Source organism: Oncorhynchus masou, chromosome 30 (genome assembly GCF_036934945.1).
Source record: "Oncorhynchus masou masou isolate Uvic2021 chromosome 30, UVic_Omas_1.1, whole genome shotgun sequence".
Classification (NCBI taxonomy): Eukaryota; Metazoa; Chordata; class Actinopteri; order Salmoniformes; family Salmonidae; genus Oncorhynchus; species Oncorhynchus masou.
In genome coordinates, this window is record NC_088241.1 from 34786825 (window position 1) to 34810699 (window position 23875).

The 23875-nt window shown below is 39.9% G+C and overlaps 2 protein-coding genes across 5 annotated transcripts in view; one reads left to right on the top strand and one right to left on the bottom strand.

Annotated features, from left to right (window-relative positions):
- Window positions 1-744: 744 nt before the first annotated feature.
- Window positions 745-6678, bottom strand: LOC135522572 (glucagon family neuropeptides-like). Of its 3 annotated transcripts, none has more exons than XM_064948963.1 (7): window positions 6385-6677; window positions 5934-6035; window positions 4865-4999; window positions 4244-4348; window positions 3528-3662; window positions 2928-3048; window positions 745-885 (listed from the first exon to the last, which is right to left on the bottom strand). In XM_064948963.1, exons 2-7 carry the CDS (start codon window positions 6029-6031, stop codon window positions 877-879), a joined length of 603 nt encoding a protein of 200 aa, XP_064805035.1. In that variant the 5' UTR covers window positions 6032-6035; window positions 6385-6677; the 3' UTR covers window positions 745-876. The 3 variants fall into 3 exon arrangements, with proteins under 3 accessions (XP_064805035.1, XP_064805034.1, XP_064805037.1); XM_064948962.1 differs by having other exon boundaries at window positions 5934-6038; XM_064948965.1 differs by lacking the exon at window positions 4244-4348 and having other exon boundaries at window positions 5934-6038; window positions 6385-6678.
- A 9559-nt stretch (window positions 6679-16237) lies between these two features.
- LOC135522573 (tyrosine-protein kinase Yes-like) overlaps window positions 16238-23875 on the top strand; it is a 54816-nt gene continuing 47178 nt past the window's right edge. For both annotated transcript variants that reach the window (XM_064948967.1, XM_064948966.1), the window contains exon 1: window positions 16238-16620. The gene's annotated coding sequence lies outside the window, so the exon portion shown is untranslated. The remainder of the gene's footprint in view (window positions 16621-23875) is intronic.

Here is a 23875-nt window from a genome sequence, read left to right on the forward strand (position 1 = left end):
TATCCATTTGTTGTTGTTTTTGTTTGTTGATTGCTTCAGATGATGATTTAGAGTACCCCTATTTAATTATGTGATACCCTTTAGGTGCCTAGATAACTGAAAAATGGTATTCTCTTGTCCTTTGTCCTCGTCTTCTCTCCAATCTGTCCTCCTTTCTGTGATTTCTCTTTAGGCATTTTGGTGTGATGGGCTAGTGAGAAAGTACACGTATTGGATGGATGCACTATAATATGTGGAGCAGGACTAAAATGAGCTAACAATTATTGTGTATTGTTGTTTAACAATGGTACTTTACAGTGGTACTGTTCTAGCATCCTCACCTATGAGCTGAGGATGAACTACTTATAATGTTATGGGTTTAAAAGATTAGACGAAATTGTGTTGTTTACAAAAATTTATTCATACAAATCTTACAACACTGTTTTTTTTAAACATTTATAGACTTAACCCTTGTGGATCGCCATTTTTTTTCTCATTATAATAGTACTCTCTAATATCAATTTACTACACAATAAATAGATATATATATTCTAAGTTTAATCTTCACGTTTAGTAAGGCTGTTGGCGCTTTCAAAATGATACACATTATGGAAAGAGGGTAATCATGATGCTTGCAACTATCTACCACAAATCTCTAAGTCTAAGTGCTCAAAAAAAAAATTGTCAAAAGAAATGATTGTGAGCAAGAGTGCTCGGAGACTACACCTAATGGCACTAAAGATCCAATCAAATGTCTGCGCAACACAAAAACAACAACCAAATGGTGAAATGTAAGCTGATGATGTGCAGCATTGTAGGGCTACTAAATAGCCATCTGTGATTCGTGGCGATTTTAAAGTCGAAGCAAGGCACCACAGCCGCAAGCTGCATTCTGCGTCACAAAGCCTGGAGGGGAATGCAGAATTAAAGAAAGATTGATTTCATACACACAGGCACAGATCGAAGAACTTTGCCCTACTGCTAAGTGTCACAAATCTCAAACCTAACCTACAGTGTCTGTAGAATCTGCCTGGTCCACTACTGGAGTTAGATCTCCTTGCAATTTAGGGAAGTGTGAATATGATGTCTTGGGGCCAGGAAATGGAAGTATACTGTACGGATTCAGAAGCTACATTTATCATTATCTTATTAACTGTTTTTCAGGGTGTCGAAAAATGGGATGGCTAATAACAGAAGTAGCGAACCCAATCATGCCTCTAGTGAGAAGAAGTGTGGCTTGTTCTGTCTATCTGTCACTGATGGGTACAAGTGAGATGATAGGCCAAGTTCTTCTAATGAGGTGTGGAAACCTTTGTCTGGTAAATTCCTTTCACTGCCAAAAATCACCCTGTTTTCTCTCGAATCGATTGGTCATGGACTCTCCTTCTTTCTCTGTGTCCCTCTTTCTCTTTGTTCTCCTCTCTCGCACCCACTATCCTCATTCCTCTCTCTCTCTTCCTCCCACTCCCCCTCTCGTACTTGGGTCTATCTAGCACCGAACAGGTTTTATCTGCTTCTCATCTTGTGATCACTTACATCAAGAAAAAAGAGGCAAGTAAACTGAGAAGCTAGTTTGGAATTGGTGGTGTTCAGAATAGTACAGGCACGGTGAAGTACGTTTAAGGCTTTGTCTAACTGTTGATTAGGTAGAAGTTTGACTGTGCTGTGCTTGGGCTGCCAGGATAGGTAAGGATTATTCAAAACAACAATCATTCAAGCATTGTTTTTGGCATATAATACATTGGAATGTAACAGAATCTTGTCTCAAGCCCCATTGAGAAGAGACTAAAAAGAAAACATGACAGTGACTCTTTCTGAAAGCTTCTCCCCTGCAGTACATTCATCTGAGCTTTCCTATACAGAAGACAGGGGTGAGACGTTCAATCAAACACTTTGTGCAGTAATGTTGGGGAGAGAACAAAAACAAAACAACATCCAGAAAAAAAACACATATGTATATACGTCAATCAGTGAGCAAAGAAAACCATCCAATTGCAGTAGTTTGCACAGATTTGGTGGCTAGTGCAATTACTTTAATCATGCAATCTAGCTTTACATTGGTTCACATGACAAGATAGGGGAAAGCACAGTAGACGAGGAAGGTGCAATAATGCGTCTTCAAATTGCCTCTGAAATGTTCCTCATGAAAAATAACAAAAAACACATTGAAATTAAGTGAAGCCACATAAAAAGTATAATGTCAGTGGAAATGGTCTTCGTTTTCTTATTGGACTTTCTTTTTGAGTCCGATGACCATTCTACGTTCATGATGCTTCTTATGTGGTGAGAAGAGACAAATGGAAAACCTTTACCAGCATTCCAGGTTTTCAAGAGCTTTTCAAACACATGTATACCATTACAGAGGAACACAAGATAGATACTTTGCACAAAGTTCAAAAGTGTAAGCTCACTTTCTTTAACACTGAAGAAGAAAAAGAAGAAGAAGAAGAAGAGGAAGGAAAGGAAAAAGCTCAAACGCACTCTGGTCCTCATCTTATGAGGGTCATAGGGGTCATTCTAACACTTTAGTACTTGAATTACTGCCATATATAAGGATTCTAGAGGCTGTTGGGTCATGTCTGTTTTGGCCTTAAATAAACAATTGATTTATAATACTGTTTAGCAGTCACAATATTATCCTACTGCCTTTCATAGGATATTTATGGGGAATTTTAAAGCATTTACAGTATATCCATACACATTCAATGTGTAAAAAATATCTATGCATCTATATTCACGTTCATACATATACTGCATGCAGTATAGGTGTGAATATAGGTACAGTTGTACAGCATCTCAAGAGAGACAGGAGCCCAAATGAGAAAAGAAGAAGACTGGGTTGTATTTCGTATATCTGGAGGGTAAGGTCACAGGGTAAGGTGAGAAAAAGTGGGAGGGACAATAGACATCCCTCAAGACAAGGCCTGGGGAAAGAGCCTGGAACTCACCGGAAATTCGGGAGAGAACTGTTTCAGCCAGTCTCCCAAAATAGCCTCAAACTCATCCCCATCCGGTAGGGCATCAAAGTCTATGTCTTGTAGAATATGGTGAAAACCTAAGTCTTCAGGGCTGTTGTAAATAAAGACACTGAGCTCTTAATTTCAGTTGCCACAGAGTAACATTCAATACATTGACTGTCTTTTAAACTATTTATTTCCGTCGCATTCATATCTAGATTTAAATCTTTAAAAGACAGGGTAAAGAGCATATTGATCAGGTGCACATAATTTCATCTTCTTGTCTACGTAGGTCTAAAAATAAATAAATATAGGCTATATTTAGGTTGAACAAAAGGATTGGTCCACAAAGTAGATCTGCGCGTTCTCAAGTGCTCAAGTACAAAAGAAAAACAATATTATTATCAAAATATTAATTTTAATGGCTTTACTTCATACATAAATACATGTTTAAAGAACACAAGAGCGATCCACCGATTGTTCAGTTTTCTCAAAATGACTTGATCTGGGCTGTACACACATGGTAGTTTGGTTTAGCAACGCTACAAATACGCTAGCCGGCGTCCTTTGCTTCTATATCTCTGTCTATACCTTTTCCCAAGGACTGCCGCCAGGTATTTCTTGACTGCCATTTGCTTTCGGTAGCGGCTGTAGCTGTCTGTGAAGATCCCATCCGAGTGTCGCTTTGACAGAGGCTCTGAGTCGTCTTCCATGGTGCTCCCTCCACTAAGAAAGGGGGAGAGCAGGATAGTTTTCACTGTTAGGAGACGCCTACCCTGCCTCGGAATGTAGCCCATAGACTGCACTGCACAGCTCTTCATGTTTATATTTTCTCATCTCTTCAACTTTTAATCAATCATCCCAAATTGATTTTTATTTCGATATCATCATGGATAGGCTGGCTGGTCGAGGATGTAGGGAATAATTGAAGCCTACATTTATCTTCAACCCTTGGGACTAACCCCCTACCACCATCAAGTATTAATAATGAAAATGAAATGTATTCATCCACGTGGATCCTGGGCTTTGCTACTTAAAGAGACAATATCAGCACTGAGATCCACCGATTTGATCTAAATCATGCCGCACCCGGATTTGCGCTGTCGGAGATTTTATCAAGTCAACCCACTCTGTGCCTGAAGGCGTCAAATTCAAGTCGGAAGAACACACACATAGACACACCGGACAATTTGACGAAACATAGAATGAATAGTGAGTATTCGGAAAATCTGAGTTAGAAGAAAAACGAACACCAAAAATAACTAAGATCACAAAATAAGAGACGAGAACTAAGAAGATGTCCTTACCCTACACGTTTTGCCATCAGAGAATGGAGATATTTTCTTGCTGATAACTGACCCAGCGCTTTCCTGTAGGCTTTATTAAACATTCCGTCTGCATGCCTTTCCGTTCTGGGATGATAAAACGCCAAACAATAAATGATCACACGTAAGTGGTAACATACTGTATTTAGCCTACCAAATCCAACGCGTCATATGGGCTGCTTTCCAAAATGTGAGCTGAAATAGTGGACAATGCTATTCTGATGAATTTCATGACTTTGGAAATGGCCGGTTCATATTAAAAGTGTCTCGTTCTGTTTTAGTTCGCTTATAGGCTTCTAACTTGATTCTATAGCCCATAGAGCTTTCCGATTATCATCGTTTGAATACCAGGCTACCAACCATAGTCTATCTTGCTGCAATGAAAATATGGGAAGCTTGTTATTTTAAAGGCTATTTTTTTCCTTATGTATTTCCATCTAAAGATTAAATAACAAAATGTGATTATTGATGGTACAGTACATTTACTAACATAAAACATATAACATAGATGAACATAAATACGAGCCCGATAATGAAATGTTTAGCATGAATGTCAACGACATTAAAAAATAATAGGTTGAGTATAGTGATAATGATAGTCACCTTTTCTCCGGTGGGTAGTATAAAGTGTACACGTCGTCCGCCACAGACGGGGGACTTCTTATAGCAATTTGATCACCGTCAAAAGCCAAGTCCGGTAACGAATTTCCATCCTCGTCATAAACCTCATTTTCAAGTCTGAAATCGGAAATGCATTTGAATATTATATGCTTTTTGATATAGGATTAATCATGTATAATCATGATAAAACCAATTCTGAAAATAAACACCGAAATAAATTAATCGCATTTTTAGATGGTATAGACTATATTCCATGTTAAGAAATTAGAGTAATTAAAACATATTTGATAGGCCTGCAATAGCCATAATGTATCTGCTTAAATGTGTAATAATTGTAATTGCTATTGACCATTCCTAAGTAAGCTACAACACCTTACAAAAAACATTAGTGGAACCATAGGCTATATTTCCCAAAAGGCAAGCAAACTCATCGACATCGGAAATTAGGGGAAAAAACATGTTTAATTTAAAATCCTTTTAATTGTGAATTAAATAACACCATAACCAGATCTCAAAAACCAAATTAAAATGTATAGTTGTGATTCAAAAAATAAAATAATGTAGATTGTGTCTGCTTAGTTAAGAGAATACAAAAGAAATCGATCTTGTTATTCTATGAATTAGTGGCACCCACGTTTGCCTCACGCCTCAGCAAATTACCCCTCACTGCCATTCCCACGGGACGCGTCTAAACGCAGAGATAGAGTTCTGTATCAGACGCTTGATCTACCAGTAGCTGGTAATATGCTATATTCCACTGCTATGATTCCAGGCGCTCTAAAGCCCCTCATAGCAAAACATTGCAGCATATTAAAACTCAAAATAAACGGTGTATTAATTTAGGTATCATCTATTTTCTTTATTTCTCCACACATTGATTGAACGAAAAAAAATTGTATAGCAATTAATGGCATAGGTCTAGACCTATGCGGTTGCAGTAGACTCGATCTAATACATAACTACTGTCCTCAGCAGCAGAAACAATGCGTTTTCCAATGTTCATTTTACACGCAGAGATGTTCAGTTGAAGGAGAAGTGTTCAGGTACCTACCTAAGGTTAGGATAACTTAGCCCGAGGGGTGAGCAGTGGATGCTGTAGTGCATTATGATTCCATAGATGAGTAAGGCTAAAGTCGCTTTACTAGACATTGTCCTGCTGAAAAAGAAATTATTACAACGTTAGACGTGCGAAAGTTATCTACCATTTCCAAAGTCAGAGCGAGGAAAAACGAAATGAATGCACATATTTTTTTTTAGAATGGATAGGGTTTTCTTATATTTTGTAGAACAATACGCTTACAAAAATGATCTAAACTCCCCATCTATTCATCACTTAGTGCTTGCGAGTGCAACAGTGCCTCAATGTACCTCAAGTGTGTTGCCCCAAACATTCTAAAGTGCCAAATATGACCTCCAAACATTACATCCAAACCTTCTAAAGTACTATAGCCTGTTGCTGTATTCTCGTTTGTGTGTGTAAAAGTTCAGAAAGCATCACGTACCTATTACCGTGTGGAGAGACAAGCTGGATGTGATCCGGTTGCGACTGCGACTGGGAGAGTGAGATAATCTCTCTCTCTCCCTTTCTCTCCTTTCTTGCTTCGTCTGTAAAGCGTCTCTGCCGCCTCCTGATGCTCCTTTAATGTGTCCAACCCTCCGTGCGCTCACACATAAAACGCGATTATCGGATCTCTGTATGCACACAACCCCAGGAGAAAGAGCCCACACGTTTGTCTTCACAGAGGAAACTTTTTGTTCTGAAGACCTGCTTGCATCGGCTTTTTTTAAATTCCTGAATCCAACAGCATGCCTTTTCACTGGTCACACTAGGGGATACTATCTACGTCATCGCCCCCATCCTCTCGGAATGTAACACTGTAGTACTTTTCCTTCCCCGTCAATGAGATGGCCCGAGTCATGAAGTGCATATGCATGTTTAGTTCAACCACGTAATTGTGGGACAATGCATGAACGCAAATATTTGTCAGCGTGACATATATAAGCCGTACGCTAAGTGAGGTCATTGTGCGTGGTTAATTTCAACACCTTAACCAAATGACTACAGAAAAATCGCCCCCGTCAAACTTAAAACCAACTTGACCAATCATTCAATTATGGCCATGTATTGTGAAAATGATCAAGGTCAAGTGCTTGCTTTGTGCCCCATCGCCCTTAGCTGCACGAAAGGTAATAGAGCGGGAGTTGTCCAGTACTCAGGTGCTGAAACCCTGGGCCTGAGCAGGTAGCGAGTAAAAATCGTCTGTCCTCGGGTGCAACACTCTCTGCCAAGTTCCAAACTGCCTCTGGAAGAAATGTCAGCACAAGAACTGTTCCTCGGGAGCTTCATGATATGGGTTTCCATGGCCGAGCAGCAGCCCACAAGCTTAAGATCACCATGCGCAATGTCAAGCGTCGGCTGCAATGGTGTAAAGCCTGCTGCCATTGGTCTCTGGAGCAGTGGAAACGTGCTCTTTGTAGTAATGAATCACAATTCACCATCTGGCGGTCCGCCGGACAAATCTGGGTTTGGCGGATGCCAGGAAAACGCTACCTGCCCCAATGCATAGTGCCAACTGTAAAGTTTGGTGGAGGAGGAATAATGGTCTGGGGCTGTTTTTCATGGTTCGGGCTAGTCCCTTTAGTTCTATTGAAGGGAAATCTTAATGCTACAGCATACAATGACAGTCTAGATGATTCTGTGCTTCCAACTTTGTGGCAACTGTTTGGGGAAGGCCCTTTCCTGTTTCAGCATGACAATGCCCCCTTGCACAAATCGAGGTGCATACAAAAATGGTTTGTCGACATCAGTGTCGAAGAACTTGACTGGCCTGCACAGATCCCTGACCTCAACCCCATCAAACACCTTTGGGATGAATTGGGATGAATTGGAATGCCGACTGCGAGCCAGGCCTAATTGCCCAAAATCAGTGCCCGACCTCACTAATGATCTTGTGGCTGAATGGAAGCAAGTCCCTGCAGCAATGTTCCAACATCTAGGGGAAAGCCTTCCCAGAAGAGTGGAGGCTATTATAGCAACAAAAGGGGGGGACCCAACTCCATATAAATTCCCATGATTTTAGAATGAGATGTTGGACGAGAAGGTGTCCTCATACATTTTGTCATGTAGTGTACCATTGGCTATTATCTGTTATGCACACGATGGAAGGATAGAGTTGCTCAATAAGCCATAGAAGCATATGACATGTCTTTGAAAATGTAGTCTGTACAACTGCCTCAAATTATGTCTCAATGATACAAGGTTTACTTTCTTGTAATAGGGATCTTTTCCACAGATACACAAAAAATGACATTCTATGACAAATGATCATGTTGTATGCAGTTTTTCCGATATTATAGATAGGGGTTGAATGGAATTTTATAATGGGACATAGGAATCAGTGGAAATGATCATGGAGTAGCAACATACCTTGTTTTATACACAATTCCAAATTAACCCCTGAAATGACAAATATATAAACTTAAAAATATATATATAAATTTTCGTTTGTCAACCTGTTAAACTACTCTTCCATTGGCACATGTATTTTCAAGTGTCTTTGACAGTTGACCATCATTCATGAATGACCATTTCCTGTAAGTCTATTTCACGCGCGTGTCTGGATCATGTGTGGAATCTTTCGTGAATTATTCAGACGCCCAGCTCTGACGTCATGTGACGAACATTTCCCCAAACTCATGTACTTTTTTGTCTTTTTCAATGCGGGGATGATACGAAGAATTGCCCAGAAAAACGCTCCTTATATAAAGTGGTCGCTCCATGTGCTGAGCGAGCACTGCATCCAAGTGGTGATATGGAGTAAGTGCATCAGGATGAGAATGGAAGATCATGAAACATCCAATTTTGCAAACAGGATCAAATACTGACGATATAGACGACTATATATTTTCAGTTAGATCATATTCATGACTATTGCAGACACGTTGCCCTATGAATTCAATGTGTTAACAATTAAGTATAAGTATTCATAATAATTCCATGCACATAGACTATTTTGAACCACAGGAAGGGAACAGAAATATAGCTAAATATTTTCTCAGAAGGAACTTTACTTGTGGCAAGTCAGATAAGATATATATTAAAGAAACATTTACACATGACAGATTCAAATGATATAGGAGTCATGTACAAGAATAACATAAGTCACAAACAAATCTATCACAAGCTAATACTATGGATAAAGTTCATGATTACATGGCGACTGTAAACCTACCATAGCCATGACTACTGAGAATACCTTTTTTATCAAAAAGATATCAATCGCCGAAATATTGTCCCATTTTGTGCCCGGTGAAATCTAATAACAAGAACACAATCAATAACCAACCCATCATCATTTCCAAAGTGCAGGATGTGATGTCTGTCAGGAAGATTGATAAGGTTATTTATATCCCATAATTTCTGAGTCATGCCATAAAGTGTTTACACAGAGTGCTTCAGCTACTTCCTGTCATAATATGTGGCCACTCTGAAACCAACCCTTCCCCAGTTTGTTGACAAAGGTTTACTGTAAGTTGCTCTGGATAAGAGATCCTGCTAAATGACCAAAATGTAAATGTGAAAATTTGTTCGGAATATCCACCAAATCGTTAAGTGAAGCTAATGACCATTAGAACCATTCCCAGCTGAAAGGGCTAATTGAGGCTGCAGCTGGCTGTTGCAACCACATAAGCTTTTACTGCAACTAAGAACAAGACCTGACCACAATCTAGAAAACTTTGGATAAAACATTTGGATGATGTCAGCTTCAGATGAGTTTGATGACATTTTCTCTCTTTTGTTTACAGCAAACACAGGGTTGTGTTTTTACAATGGCATACCCCTCACAAAAATATATCCTCTTTCCAGGCTTTATTTGATGTGTACCCGACTCATAGAGTTTCACAGAGTGACTCAGATTTACTCAGGCCTTCTGATAGGATCCGAGTTTATACAGCCCTTCATAACATCCACACCTCATACAAACTCCTTCTGTCCTTTGTGTGTAGTGCGATATTGGCTACATAACTCATCATTGGCCCTTCACAATACCCCCCGCTAGATCACCATGTCCACTGTTTGACCGAATGGGTACACAAACATTCTATCTGCTCAGTCTCAATCTGTTAATGATTTTACGACACACATCCAGGATTAGGATCAATTAAACCAGGCCATAGGGCATCTCTTATCATATTGAGTGAGCAGCCAGGGGTGACAGAAAAAGCACTTTGGACTCACCTGTAATAAAAACCACTTTCTGTTGACAATACTAATGACTAATTTATATAGGTACAACCTTTTATTTGGCAGTGGGCAAATATCTATCTCACTAGGGGTTTTTTTTGTGTGTGTGTGTGTGTGTGTGTGTGTGCAAATTATGCATGTGTTTCTTACAGCAGTGGGCTTTAATTAGATTTGGATTAAGAAATGTTTCAAATAAAGCTTCAAAACATTTTCCACAGATGGACTATAGATAGTGGTTTGATTGGTTTTAATGAAATATATTTAAAAAAATAGGTATCAAAACAGGACACTCACCAATGACAAAACGTTTACATTAATGTCAAAGCAAAAACATAAACGAGGAATAAATTTGAAAGCAACATTTAAATGAATTGTTCATTGCCATATGTTATGACAAACCCAGACTTGTTGCAAGCCCCTCAAATATCTGACATTGTGACATAAAATAATGTACTTTACAGAAATGTTACTCCACCACTATTAACAGTAATGGCCCTCTAATGGTGCGTCTCATAAAGCGGAACATCCCACTTACAGTTAATTTCATAATTCATTTTAGTCATTTAGCAGATGGTCGAGAGAGCAGTTAACAGTTAGGCTAATGGTTATTAGGGTCGACAGACCGGAAATACAGACATGACATGCAAAACATTTAAAGAGTTGGTCAACATTTTTTTTTAAATGTTATTATTATTTAGGCTTAGGTTTAGGTTTACTTGAACATATTGGTACATATGCAGAAACATTCATAAAATGGATATGATCAGCCTAACTATATGGACAGCGAATCATCAATAAATTATTACTCATAAACAACAAATTAGCATACCACCAAATCAATAAATATGCATATCAATGTCTTTAGTGAGTGTCTTTAGAGAGTGCCATTTGCCTAGCTCAAGGGGTTCTTGCCAAGAAAGATGTCTGATTGTTTTGTAGTGTGGCTTTTAACACTCTTGCAATAGAATGTTGCCTTGGAATCCTCAGATCATACTGCCTCTGTGTAGGGGTTAGGAACTCGTGCAGTGGATTGGTGGTCATACAGGGGCACTTTAAAAGTCTCGACTGTGGCTTCATCTCATCTGCTCTCCAAAGATGGGAGCGAGTTGTAGCAATGATGCAACAGCATCGTCTCTGAACGCCCTCTAAGTCCTCAGAGAGACACTTTGGAAGGCCGCCCACACTGGCGAGTCATACTCCATGATTTGTCCAACAAAGGTCAGGTATGCCTGCAGTAGGGAGGCCGGCTCGTCTTGCCAGCTCGTCTTGCTACACTTAGTTCCTATGTTTAAACTTTTTTTAGGATATGACTGACGTGCTCTTCCATGGACAAGTCAGCTGACACCAAGCGGGTGCACGGTCTCCACACACTCAAATGGGTGGCCATTTACAGCAACCGCTGGTGGAGAGGCCTTGTCAGTAGCCCTCAAGCTGATAACCATATCCTTACATTTACATTTACATTTTGGTTTTCTTTTTCGTTCACATACAGTACAGGCAGTTGGTTTTTACCCACTCAGCCACTACATTGACGGCTACTTCTGTTTGGCCTGGTAGCTTGCCAGGAAGTAACTCTGTGGGTGTGAAGTCATTAGCATACAGGACAGGTTGGACGCTGCTTGGGGGGATGGAGTTTAGGGTGTTCATGCATAGCACAAACGATGGGGGGGGGGGGGGGCACTCCACCTTGGGGAACCACAGCTGGACTGGCTGTGAGTTAGAAAGTCATGTTCTCGATCTCACTGTCTGCTTGCTGTTGATAGTGAGCGGGACACTCCATGCTCTGCTAGAGTGAGGAGGAGCTGGCCATGGTCTATGGTGTCAAATGCTCTGAAAAAGTCTATAAAGGTTACATGAACATCCCGCTTTGGCACTTAGTTTGAGGCATTGTGCCACTCCTGTAGGAGCTGAATGAGAGCACTGTTGACCTGTTCACAAAGTCATGTTGTGAAGACTTGATGACACAAGCAGTCTTCTTCTCCAGTATGTCATGTAGCAACCCCTCAAAGATATTTCCCATGAGGAGAGAGATTTGCCTGTACTCTGGGGGTAGGTGGGGTTGCTCTTCTTAGGCACAGCACAGATTATATAGCATTTCCAATTCATAAATTGACGATATGTCACAGTACTGGTGCAAGCTCCTCATGGCAGGTTTTCGGGAACCAGGGAGGAATATCTTTGGGGTCTGCAGACTTCTGCCCATTCAGACGCTTCAGCAGTGTTAATTTCGTCAACAAAAAGAGTGACTAAAATATTTGTCTAACACCTATTTTTCTGTGGCAATTGAAGAGACTATAACTGACTAATAAGACCCAGAAGAAACTATAACTAAACGACTCTCTTACCTCCCCATAACTAACCAGTCACAACCAGCCTCCTAGTTAGCTACCCTTCACCTAGTTAAGAAATACAAACTTCTTTACGAAATTAAAAACAATAGCAGCATTGTTTATTAGTAAAACCATTTTACATTCATAAAGCATATCGCAGGCTGTTCTAAAACTAGGCTACTTGCAAACAGGACCGTTAACCATTTGTTTAGGCTGTACATTTTTCAGTCATGATCCCTCATTACCTAGCTATAGCTAACAACCTGGGGCATGTTCAGCAGGAAGCAACGTTTTGGTACGTTCTGATAGAAATATACTATATAGAAGAAACATGCCTCACTGACATGTTGAATAGGCAATAATGTCAGCTCTGTTCATGAAATTTCTATCTGCAATGTTTGAGAACGTTTTGCAACTGAACGTGGCTCTGGTGACATTACCAGTAGCCTACATGCAAACATTTGATGGCGCAGAAAGAAAGTAAAAGTGATAGCAAACTATTTATTGACTAAATTCCTCTTGGCACTACACAAAAGCTGGCTGGGTAAATAACTTATTTTGACTTATTGTAAGTCCAGTGACTTGGGCAATTGGACCAGGACATGAGAACTGGGACATGGACTACAGTCATAGGGACTCGTAACTTGACTTGTGACTTGACCATTGGTGACTCGGATTTGATCACAGGGAACTTGTAGGACAGGGCTATGTATGTTTGTGCACATGGAAGTCAGTGATTTATGTTGACTATAGATTAATGATGCAAAACAAGTGTGACTAAAATGACCCACTGTTCTCATCATTTTGACAATAACTAGACTAAATCATTATTGAAATGACAAAATGTGACTTCATTATATTTGAATCAGAATTACTAAGACTAGACTAAACCTAAAAAAAAAGAGTGCCAAAATGAACACTTCGCTTCAAACATTTTTTGATCTGGCCAATGCTGTGACTGGGGGGACAGAGGTTTGCCAGCGAGTTGTCAATAGCCTCAATGTTACGGTCTGTTGATACAGAGGTAAAGTGAGCATTGAGAATAACACATTCCCTCTGAGTATCCTTTTTGTTGAGGACTGAAGCATTTATATTTATCAAGGGGACAATTATATAGGGTTATATTCCTATAATAAGTGCAACAATTATTACAATTAACCATTGTTACATTGTACTTAAAGTGTAGGCCACAGTTGAAGTCGGAAGTTTACATACACTTAGGTTGGAGTCATTAAAACTAATTTTACAACCACTCCACAAATTTCTTGTTAACAAACTATAGTTTTGGCAAGTCCGTTAGGACATCTAGTGCATGACACAAGTAATTTTTCCAACAATTGTTTACAGACAGATTATTTCACTTATAACTCGCTGTATCACAATTCCAGTGGGTCAGAAGTTTACATACACTAAGTTGATTGTGCCTTTATACAGCTTGGACAATTCCAGTAAATGTTGTCAGGGATTTAGAAACTTCTGATAGGCTAAATAGACATAATTTGAGTCAATTGGAGGCATACCTGTGGATGTATTTCAAGGCTTACCTTCAAACTCAGTGCCTCTTTGCTTGACATCATGGGAAAATCAAAAGAAATCAGCCAATACCTCAGAAAAAAACTGTAGACCTCCACAGGTCTGGTTCATCCTTGGGAGCAATTTCCAAACGCCTGAAGGTACCACATTCATCTGTACAAACAATAGTACGCAAGTATAAACACCATGGGACTACGCAGCCGTCATATCACTCAGGAAGGAGGCGCGTTCTGTCTCCTAGAGATGAGTGCAAATCAATCCCAGAACAACAGCAAAGGACCTTGTGAAGATGCTGGAGGAAACAGGTACAGAAGTATCTATATTCACAGTATAAACGAGTCTATATTGACATAACCTGAAAGGCCGCTCAGCAAGGAAGAAGCCGCCATAAAATAGCCAGGCTACGGTTTGCAACTGCACATGGGGACAAAGATCGTACTTTTTGGAGAATGTCCTCTGGTCTGATGAAACAAAAATAGAACTGTTTGGCCATAATGACCATCGTTATGTTTGGAGGAAAAAGGGGGAGGCTGACGAAGCCAAAGAACACCATCCCAACCATGAAGCACAGGGCTGGCAGCATCATGTTGTGGGGGTGCTTTGCTGCAGGAGGGACTGGTGCACCTCACAAAATAGATGGCATCATGTGACAGGAAAATTATGTGGACATATTGAAGCAACACCTCAAGACATCAGTTAAAGCTTGTTCACAAATGAGTTTTCAAAATGGACAATGACCCTAAGCATATTTCCAAAGTAGTGGCAAAATGACTTAAGGACAATAAAGTCAAGGTATTGGAGTGGCCATCACAAAGCCCTGACCTCAAACATATAGAACATTTTTGGGCAGAACTGAAAAAGCTTGTGCGAGCAAGGAGTCCAAGAAACCTGACTCAGTTACATCAGCTCTGTCAGGAGGAATGGGACAAAATTCACCCAACTTATTGTGGGAAGTTTGTGGAAGGCCCGAAACATTTGACCCAAGTTAAACAATTTAAAGGCAATGCTACCAAATACTAATTGAGTGTATGTAAACTTCTGACCCACTGGGAATATCATGAAAGAAATAAAGCTGAAATAAATAATTCTCTACTATTATTCTGACATTTCACATTCTTAAAATAAAGTGGTGACCTGACTGACCTAAGACAGGGAATTTTTACTAGGATTAAATGTCAGGAATGGTGAAAAACCGAGTTTAAATGTATTTGGCTAAGGTGTAGGCTTACTTAGGGTTTATGGGGTGGCAGGGTAGCCTAGTGGTTAGAGCGTTGGACTAGTAACCGAAAGGTATATAGCCCTTCGTACATCAGCTGATATCTCAAAGTGCTGTACCCAGCTGTACCCAGTATTTGGCTAAGGTGTAGGCTTACTTAGGGTTTATGGGGTGGCAGGGTAGCCTAGTGGTTAGAGCGTTGGACTAGTAACCGAAAGGTATATAGCCCTTCGTACATCAGCTGATATCTCAAAGCGCTGTACCCAGCCTAAAACCCCAAACAGCAAGCAATGCAGGTGTAGAAGCACGGTGGCTAGGAAAAACTCCCTAGAAAGGCCGAAACCTAGAGAGGAACCAGGCTATGTGGGGTGGCCAGTACTCTTCTGGCTGTGCCAGGCCGTCATTGAAAATAAGAATTTGTTCTTAACTGACTTGCCTCGTTAAAAAAATGGTAGGGTTACTGCTGTAAGTACATTGTAATTCATTGTAGCAGTGATTCATTACAATACCAGTTACACTGTAATTACAGGAGTAGGTCACTGTATTTAAAGTCTGCTACTTTTGTAGTCCCGTTGTTCACATGGATTTAAAAATAAAATAATGTATTAGGCCTAAATGGCTCAACAGGAGCAGACAGGGAGAATCAATGGGGAGCCCGGTGGATTTTGAGAATATTGGTCCTTGGAGCAAAATATGTAACTAACCTCTTCCCCACTCAAATAGTAGAAAAGGGCAGTTCAAACGAGGGATAATCCGATATTAGGCTACTGCCAGTAGGAGGCGATATAGCACCAGTTTTGGAGAGATATAATTGTATTCATCTTTCATAAACAAATCACATGAAACCACACACACGGTACACAGACGCATTTCTGGTTCAAACAATGACTTCTCCCTTTCAATATATATATATATATTTGATCCGGGGGGGGGGGGTCATCCTGTGATAAACATCTTACCATCTCGACACCGGTCTGTAGGGTTGGTATCTCCAGCTACGGCGTCATTCCCTGGAGTCAGGTCGGCCATGTTGTAGTGGGGGTGGATGCGGGCTGGCGTAAGTTTAGAGGTAGGAAGTGTATCTACAGGAACTGGGTTACTTTTGCCGACTTCTTTTGTCATCATGTCGCTGGACAGATTCCGCTGGGGTTTTATGCATTGAATTTATGTCTGTCAGCCCCTTTTAATAATTTATTTTCTTCAACATTCGTCTTGCTTTGATTTAAATTCCTTTTTTTTTCATTCACCGAGCACAAAAACGATTGAGAAAGGCTGATGATTTGTTGCAGGGAGTCGGGATGGGGGCGACTGTGATTTCCATGTTGGAATACTAGCTGATTTTGCGTCGAACCCAGAAATACATTGGAAATACAAACACAGGCGCATGTGGCACAAGAGCGTGGATTTCTAAAAGGTAAGATTGTTTATCATGATAAAAAAAAACAAGTTGACGATCCAATAGTCATGGTAGGCCTACTAGCCCTCTATGGTTGATTTTTCAGGGCATTGTCTGCACATCATTTTTCTGACCCCTACGAATAGCGGTCAATAGCCTATTATTAAAGTAACATGACAATCTTAGTGTGATAAGTTCCAATTCGTTTTTGGAGATACACTTAACAGGCCTAAGTGTAGTTCACAATTAGGCTATCTCTGGTCTGAGCCTGTAATTTAAGTTGTATTTGTAGGCAATGGCTTGAGTTTCCGTAAAGCCTGCACCCCTTTCTCAAACCCCCGACAATCGTTTCTCGAAGGCAATCACTGTTAGTCCAGACGACAGTGTCCGATATTTCGACACGACTGCTCCAATACCGAACACATGGAACAGTTAGCTGAAGAAGCAACAATGTAGCATTGTCTGGACTCTTATCACCGCATGGCCATGTTCAAATGTAACAAATCCTAGTCTTGATTGTCCTGAAGATTGCTAACAGGTAATTAAGTTAAAGCAACTGTACGGAATGTGATTGGTAAATTGAAGATGTGCATCTGCAGGCTACACGTAGTCCATTCCTACACGATTTCTAGTAATGAGAGTGAAAAATGAATTACCTCAAATTCAATTTCGGCATAGGCCTACACTAGTCATGCCAGAATGCAAATACGGAGGTTCAATTGGTAGAAGGGAATAGAGTACTACCTCTTAAAATAATAACAACTCCACACCACCCAATGTTAAAAATATCTGAGGCATATGCTTGAGCTTGTAAAACGTCCAAATACACCAACAGATGTTTGGAGCGATGTCAGTTCAATGGAGAGAACTACTGACTGACTATCGTTGCAGGGATAAAATACAATGTCTGAAAGGTCCAAGGCCTTTAAGCATTGTTATGTCTACTGTCGTCCTCAGGATTCAGAGCAACTTAGACATTACCCAAAGCCCCAAATGTGACCCCATAGGCTAGAACCTATTCATGAAGACACTGATGCACCCTCTTGGAGGAACCAACATTAGCTTAACGTCCACTAGCATTCACTATGTGTTGCTCTGTGATATTGGTTGCATTTAATGTTATAGTACAGAAATGACCCAGTATATAGGTTACCTAAGGCACAACATGGTAACCGCACAGTAATAACAAATGCCTTGCAAAAGATTTACAACCAAACTGATTGAGAAGCCACTGTGATAGAAGGACGAGAACATCAGTCACATACAGTAGGTCATGACTTGAGAGACATGGGTCTGATTCTCTAGAGACTGTCACTGTCAGTGGGAATGAGGACATTTCACACCCACGCCAGTGCCTTACAGCGAGAACGTCAGCTGGATCTGGGACAGAAGTATTGAAGAGTTGTGAATAGCACGTGAATAACACCGAGTGGGCTTGCCTTCTATGAGCTTTTAGTAAACTGTTCCAGCTGGGAGATGGGAGCGCTGAGCCGTATGTATATTAGACACCAATGAAAGAAATTTGACTGAAATAGGGACGGAATACCTGAACTTCAATAAGCTACTGTATTTTTCATTTGCTACGTTTTACTCTATTGAATATAACCCTGAACCCTTGGCGATGCCAGGCCAATGGTAGTGTCTGTCTGTCGTAGCTACATATAACATAATAATAATAATAATTGATAATTGTTGAGTGTGGAACCAAGGATATTGGGGGAACTTCTCTTTACATCAGGGAGCTTATTGCTGAAGGAAGTAGCGTAGGATGTAGCTTAATCTTACCATCTCTACTTCAATACCATGCAGTCAGTAAGTGACGTCAAGCTACAGTTGTGTACATTGGTGTGACTGAACACAAGCTGTGTTCGAATACTCATACTAACCATACTATTTGTGACACAAATTGAGCATGTGGTATGCTTATTAGACATAGTATGGATATAGTTAGTATGCCAAAAGTTCCCGGATGTCGTACTACATTGTCAAAATACGAAGTATACAAGCAATGGGACAGTATTTCACGTTTTCGGATTTGAAGAAAATGGAGGAGAAATATGCAGCCGCATTCCGACGAGAGTGGATACAAATTTGTTGACAAATGTTAACAAAAGGTTGAGCAATGTAATAAAGTAATGACTTTTCAAATAAATTACTTCACACATTAGGTTGGCTGACAATTTGTTAGCTACGCTGTCCTTATGAACAGCATAGCATATCATTACAGCAATATGTACCTGGGTGTGTTAGCTACCTACTGTAACTTTAGTTGGCTACTAATACATCAACCTTGCCAGTATATTTACTTTATTCTATTTAACTACCCAAAGTTTATTGACTTGATTATTCACATCAGTCATAGATTAGTAAGTGGTTTAGAGGTTTGGGTGTGTTTGTAAATTCGTTCTGGCTATCTAGTCTGATTTCAGAGCACTCTCATCTGGCTGTGGCAGAGCGCAGAATAACTGATGAATTTACGAATGCACAACACCCATTGAATATGACCTGTGTCAGTAAACGTCAGCAAAAAAAAGCGTAATTAAATTTTTGCCAGCAGCACAGTTCGAGTAACCAACCCTCTGGATAACATAAAAACAGCCTAACTAGCTCTACTAGGGCAAGTAAAATGGTCAGTGAGGTGTTCTCTCATTTGTGTCTGGAAGTAGCTAACCAGTTAGCTTGGGGGCTTGATTGCGGTTGTGAGGTCAGAACGCTCTGACAAAACCACTGTGCATTCAGAGAGCGGAAAGCTCTGAATTTACGAACAGACAATCTGACAACTACCTGAATTTACAAATGCCCAGAGCGCACTGTGGCACTCCAGGTTGAGTTTATGAACACACCCGAAGTCGAGCTAGTAATTTGTTTTGCTAACAAGCTAGCAAGAGGTTGCATAGCAACAGCATCAACTTCCGGTAGACAGAGTACGCTCAACTGAAAGGATACCGTTTGTTTACAATATACTAAAATGAATTAATAGTATATACTCATTAACTATGTAGTATACAGTATGTTAGCATGGATATTCGAACACAGCTACAGTGTTTTAAGGAAGGGTTAGTAATGGTGGTGATGTCACTGAAGTCACCACAGCACACATTGGCAGTCAGTGCAAATCCTGAGAAGTAGGTGTTGATAGTTTAAATAGTCTTTCTCTGGCTGTTACTGTAAAAAAATGGAAGGTGTGTGGTCACCTGCTCCTAAAATAGTTCCTACACACTCAAGATTGACTACTGTATTGGCAGATGCAGCCAGGTATTCTGTGATGCTGGCAGCCTGGCACAGCTCCAAAGGTGGAGAGATGTTCTACTTCTAATAGTAGGCTACGTGGTTTTAGAACATCATAACACACACTATACTGCATCCTTAATAATCATGGCAACATGTATACTACCTCTTTATTTCAAATTCATGTTTGGCCTTGTCTTGCATGACATGTAAGAGACTACATTAAGGCCGAATTCTGTAATTATGCTGATAGAATAAGTCACCAATGTAAAGTGATGTTCCAACTTCCTTACTTTAAAAATATTTATTGTTTGATATTGTAAGTCTGCAGTTTCCAATGGCCAGTTTAAGCCTTGGCATTGGAGGAATGCGGAGGAAGACGCAGCATCTGTTGGTGATTTAAAGCATGGTAAGCGCTAAGGACCCTCCCTGTCTACAGCCATGGTGTCAGCTGCTAACAGCTGTCCGTCCAGAAGGCGGGGCTACTCCCATACCCCTGGTTGCCGTGGAAACTTCCCCCATCACGCTCCTCCTTCATTCATTCAAACATAAGAGATGTTTCTCCTTGCGTTACAGTGGACACGTTTCCGTTGACCCAGGTTTATTTGATAAAAGCATTGTCGCCATATAAATCATTGCGACATGTAATGGAAAAGGCAGATATAGGATACATTTCGACAGCGTTGGATAATCTATTTTTGTCTAACTTTCTTTATTGCGACAAATGATGATGGGAACGCTGTTTTTCGAATAAATTATGATTGCCGAATACTTTTGAAGGTAAGCGGGACACGTGATGTAATCACTGAAATATAAGCTACACTCCACATTTTATTCTGAATGACCACTGCTCGCAAAATAAAATGTAACAAAAAAACATGTATATTTGCAGGACAGGGATTGTCCTGACTGAAGAGTGTCTGAATACGTTTCACCATCCAATTATTTCTTATCTACAGGAGTGCAAGTTTCACCATTGCACGGACTGTGGCGATACGTTGGCACTTGAGAATTATTTGAATATCGCAAATAATAGTCAATTATGCATTCTATAGGTGCTTGCTTTCGCAGGCTACCTGAGACATGATCGGTGCGATAGCTTACATACAGTCGGCAATTTATTAATGTGAAATTTGCCTAAATGGGTAATGAAAACACTTCAACCACTACATTTTTATTCAACACTATGTTTTTTTTGGTGTGACATCCAGCTCTTTTTATCGACACAACAGTTTAATGGAAATGCACACTAGCAGGCAATTGTGGCATCTATTTTCTAAGCATTCTAAATGGCAACAAGAAATCCTTGGACAAGTTAATAGAAACAAAGCTATTGTGTCAATTAGGGCTGTTACAGTGACCGTGCAGTCACGAGTCATGGTGCTAGTCAAATTTCACGACCGCTTAGTCAGGGTAATTAGGCTTCCCCATGTGTTGATGCTGTGGATGGTCATTAGTAGCCTACCAAACTTGCTAACTGCCTGGTACTCAGTATTCTATTGTCCCTCTAATCACACTGACATCCTAGGCCTACTATATTATGAACATTCCTAATATTAAGAACATTGCTTTGCTTTACAGCAGGAGTATAGCTTACCTGGCAGGTATGAAAATTAACCATGGGAAAAGTGTTCTCCATTCTCTATATAAGTGCATAGATAACATGTATTTTGTTCTAATGCCCTTGTTCTGAGGCAGGTGCAAGATAATGGTCCATTTTAAATCAAAACTGATACACATATTATTTAGTATATGTAAATACAACATTAAATTAACTTCTCTAGTGTAGGGGGCAGCATTTGGAATTTTGGATGAAAAGCATGCCCAAATTAAACTGCCATCTACTTAGGCCCAGAAGATAGGATATGCATATAATTAGTAGATTTGGATAGAAAACACTCTAAAGTTTCCAAAACTGTTAAAATAATGTTTGAGTATAACAGAACTGATTTGGCAGGTGAAAACCTGAGAAATCCATTCAGAAAGTAGGATTTCTTTTTTTGGTCGTTTTCTATTCAATGCCATTACAGTATCCATTGATAGGACTCAAATTGCAGTTCCTATACCTTCCACTAGATGTCAACAGTCTTTAGAAATTGTTCCAGGCTTGTATTCTGAAAAATTAGGGAGTAAGAGCAGTCTGAATGAGTGGACCCTGCCGCAACACAGAGCTTATTCATGCGCACGACCGAGAGAGTGCCTTTCTTGTTTACCTTTTATATTGACGACGTTATTGTCCGGTTGAAATATTATCGAATATTTAGGCTAAAAACAACCTGAGGTTTGAATATAAACATCGTTTGACATGTTTCTATGAACTTTACGGATATCATTTTGATTTTTTTGTCTGCCTGTTGTGACTGCGTTTGAGCCTGTGGAATACTGAAGAAAACGTGCGAACAAACCGGAGGTTTTCGGATATAAAGAGAGACTTTATTGAACAAACGGAACATTTATTGAGTAAATGAATGTCTTCTGAGTGCAAACATATGAAGATCATCAAAGGTAAGTGATTAATTTTATCTCTATTTCTGACTTGTGTAACTCTTCTACTTGGCTGGTTACTGTTTGTAATGATTTGTCTGCTGGGCTATGTTCTCAAATAATTGTAAGGTATGCTTCCGTCGTAAAGCATTTTTGAAATCTGACACTGTGGTTGGATTCACAAGAAGTTAATCTTTAAACCTATTTAAAATAGTTGTCTTTTCTGAATTTTTATAATGAATATTTCTGTATTTGAATTTGGCGCTCTGCAATCTCACTGGATGTTGGTCAGTTACCCTAGAGAGGTTAAGAATCGTCTGATGGGTGACAATATTAGCCTATCACTTGTGAATGATGTATTATTACTTATTAATGATGCCCAGCTTGTGCATTCATTTTTTGTCGCCATTTTCAAGTCATAGTCGCCTTCGGAAAGTATTCAGACCCGTTGACTTTTCCAAATTTAGTTATATTACAGCCTTATTCTAAAATGGATTAAATAACTAAAAATATCCTCAGCAATCTACACAAAATACCCCATAATGACAAAGTGAAAACGGGTTTTTAGACATATAAAACAGAAATACCTTATTTATATACAGTACCAGTCAAAAGTTTGGACACCTACTCATTCAAGGGTTTTTCTTTATTTTAAAAATGTTCTACATTGTAGAATAATAGTGAAGTTATCATAACTAGGAAATAACACACATGGAATTATGTAGTAACCAAAAAAGTGTTAAACAAATAAAAAATATACATTTTAGATTCTTCAAAGTAGCCACCCTTTGCCTTGATGACAGCTTTGCACACTCTTGGCATTCTCTCAACCAGCTTCACCTGGAATGCTTTTCCAACAGTCTTGAAGGAGTTTCCACATATGCTGAACACTTGTTGGCTGCTTATCCTTCACTCTCCAGTCCAACTCATCCCAAACCATCTCAATTGGGTTGAGGTCGGTTGATTGTGAAGGCCAGGTCATCTGAGGCAGCACTCCATCACACTCCTTCTTAGTCAAATAGCCCTTACACAGCCTGGAGGTGTGTTGGGTCATTGTCCTGTTGAAAAACAAATTGTAGTTCTAACTAAATCACCTACACTGTCACCAGCAAAACACCACCACACCTCCTCCGTGCTTCAAGGTGGGAAACACACAAGCAGAGATCATCCATTCACCTACTCTGCGTCTCACAAAGACACAGCGGTTGGAACCAAAAATCTAAGGACAGATTTCCACCGGTCTAATGTCCATTGCTCGTGTTTCTTGGCCCAAGCAAGTCTCTTCCTCTTATTGGTGTCCTTTAGTAGTGGTTTCTTTACAGCAATTCGACCATGAAGGCCTGATTGGGGCGACAGGTAGCCTAGTGTTTAGAGCATTGGGCCAGTAACCGAAAGGTTGCTAGATCAAATCCCTGAGCTGACAAGGTAAAAATCTGTTGTTCTGCCCCTGAACAAGGCAGTTAACTGGTAACTCTAATTAACTTAACTACTGCTGCAGAGGAACCTTGTTGAGTGAATGCCTAGAGTGTGTAAAGCTGTCATCAAGGCAAAGGGTGTCTAC

Coding starts and splice junctions, on each gene's coding strand:
- LOC135522572 (XM_064948963.1), bottom strand. CDS start 6,031: ATGTCTAGTAAAGCGACTTTAGCCTTACTCATCTATGGAATCATAATG. Junction 4,349..4,864: donor TACTACCCACCGGAGAAAAG/GTGACTATCATT, acceptor TTATCATCCCAG/AACGGAAAGGCATGCAGACG. Junction 3,663..4,243: donor CTGATGGCAAAACGTGTAGG/GTAAGGACATCT, acceptor CCCCTTTCTTAG/TGGAGGGAGCACCATGGAAG.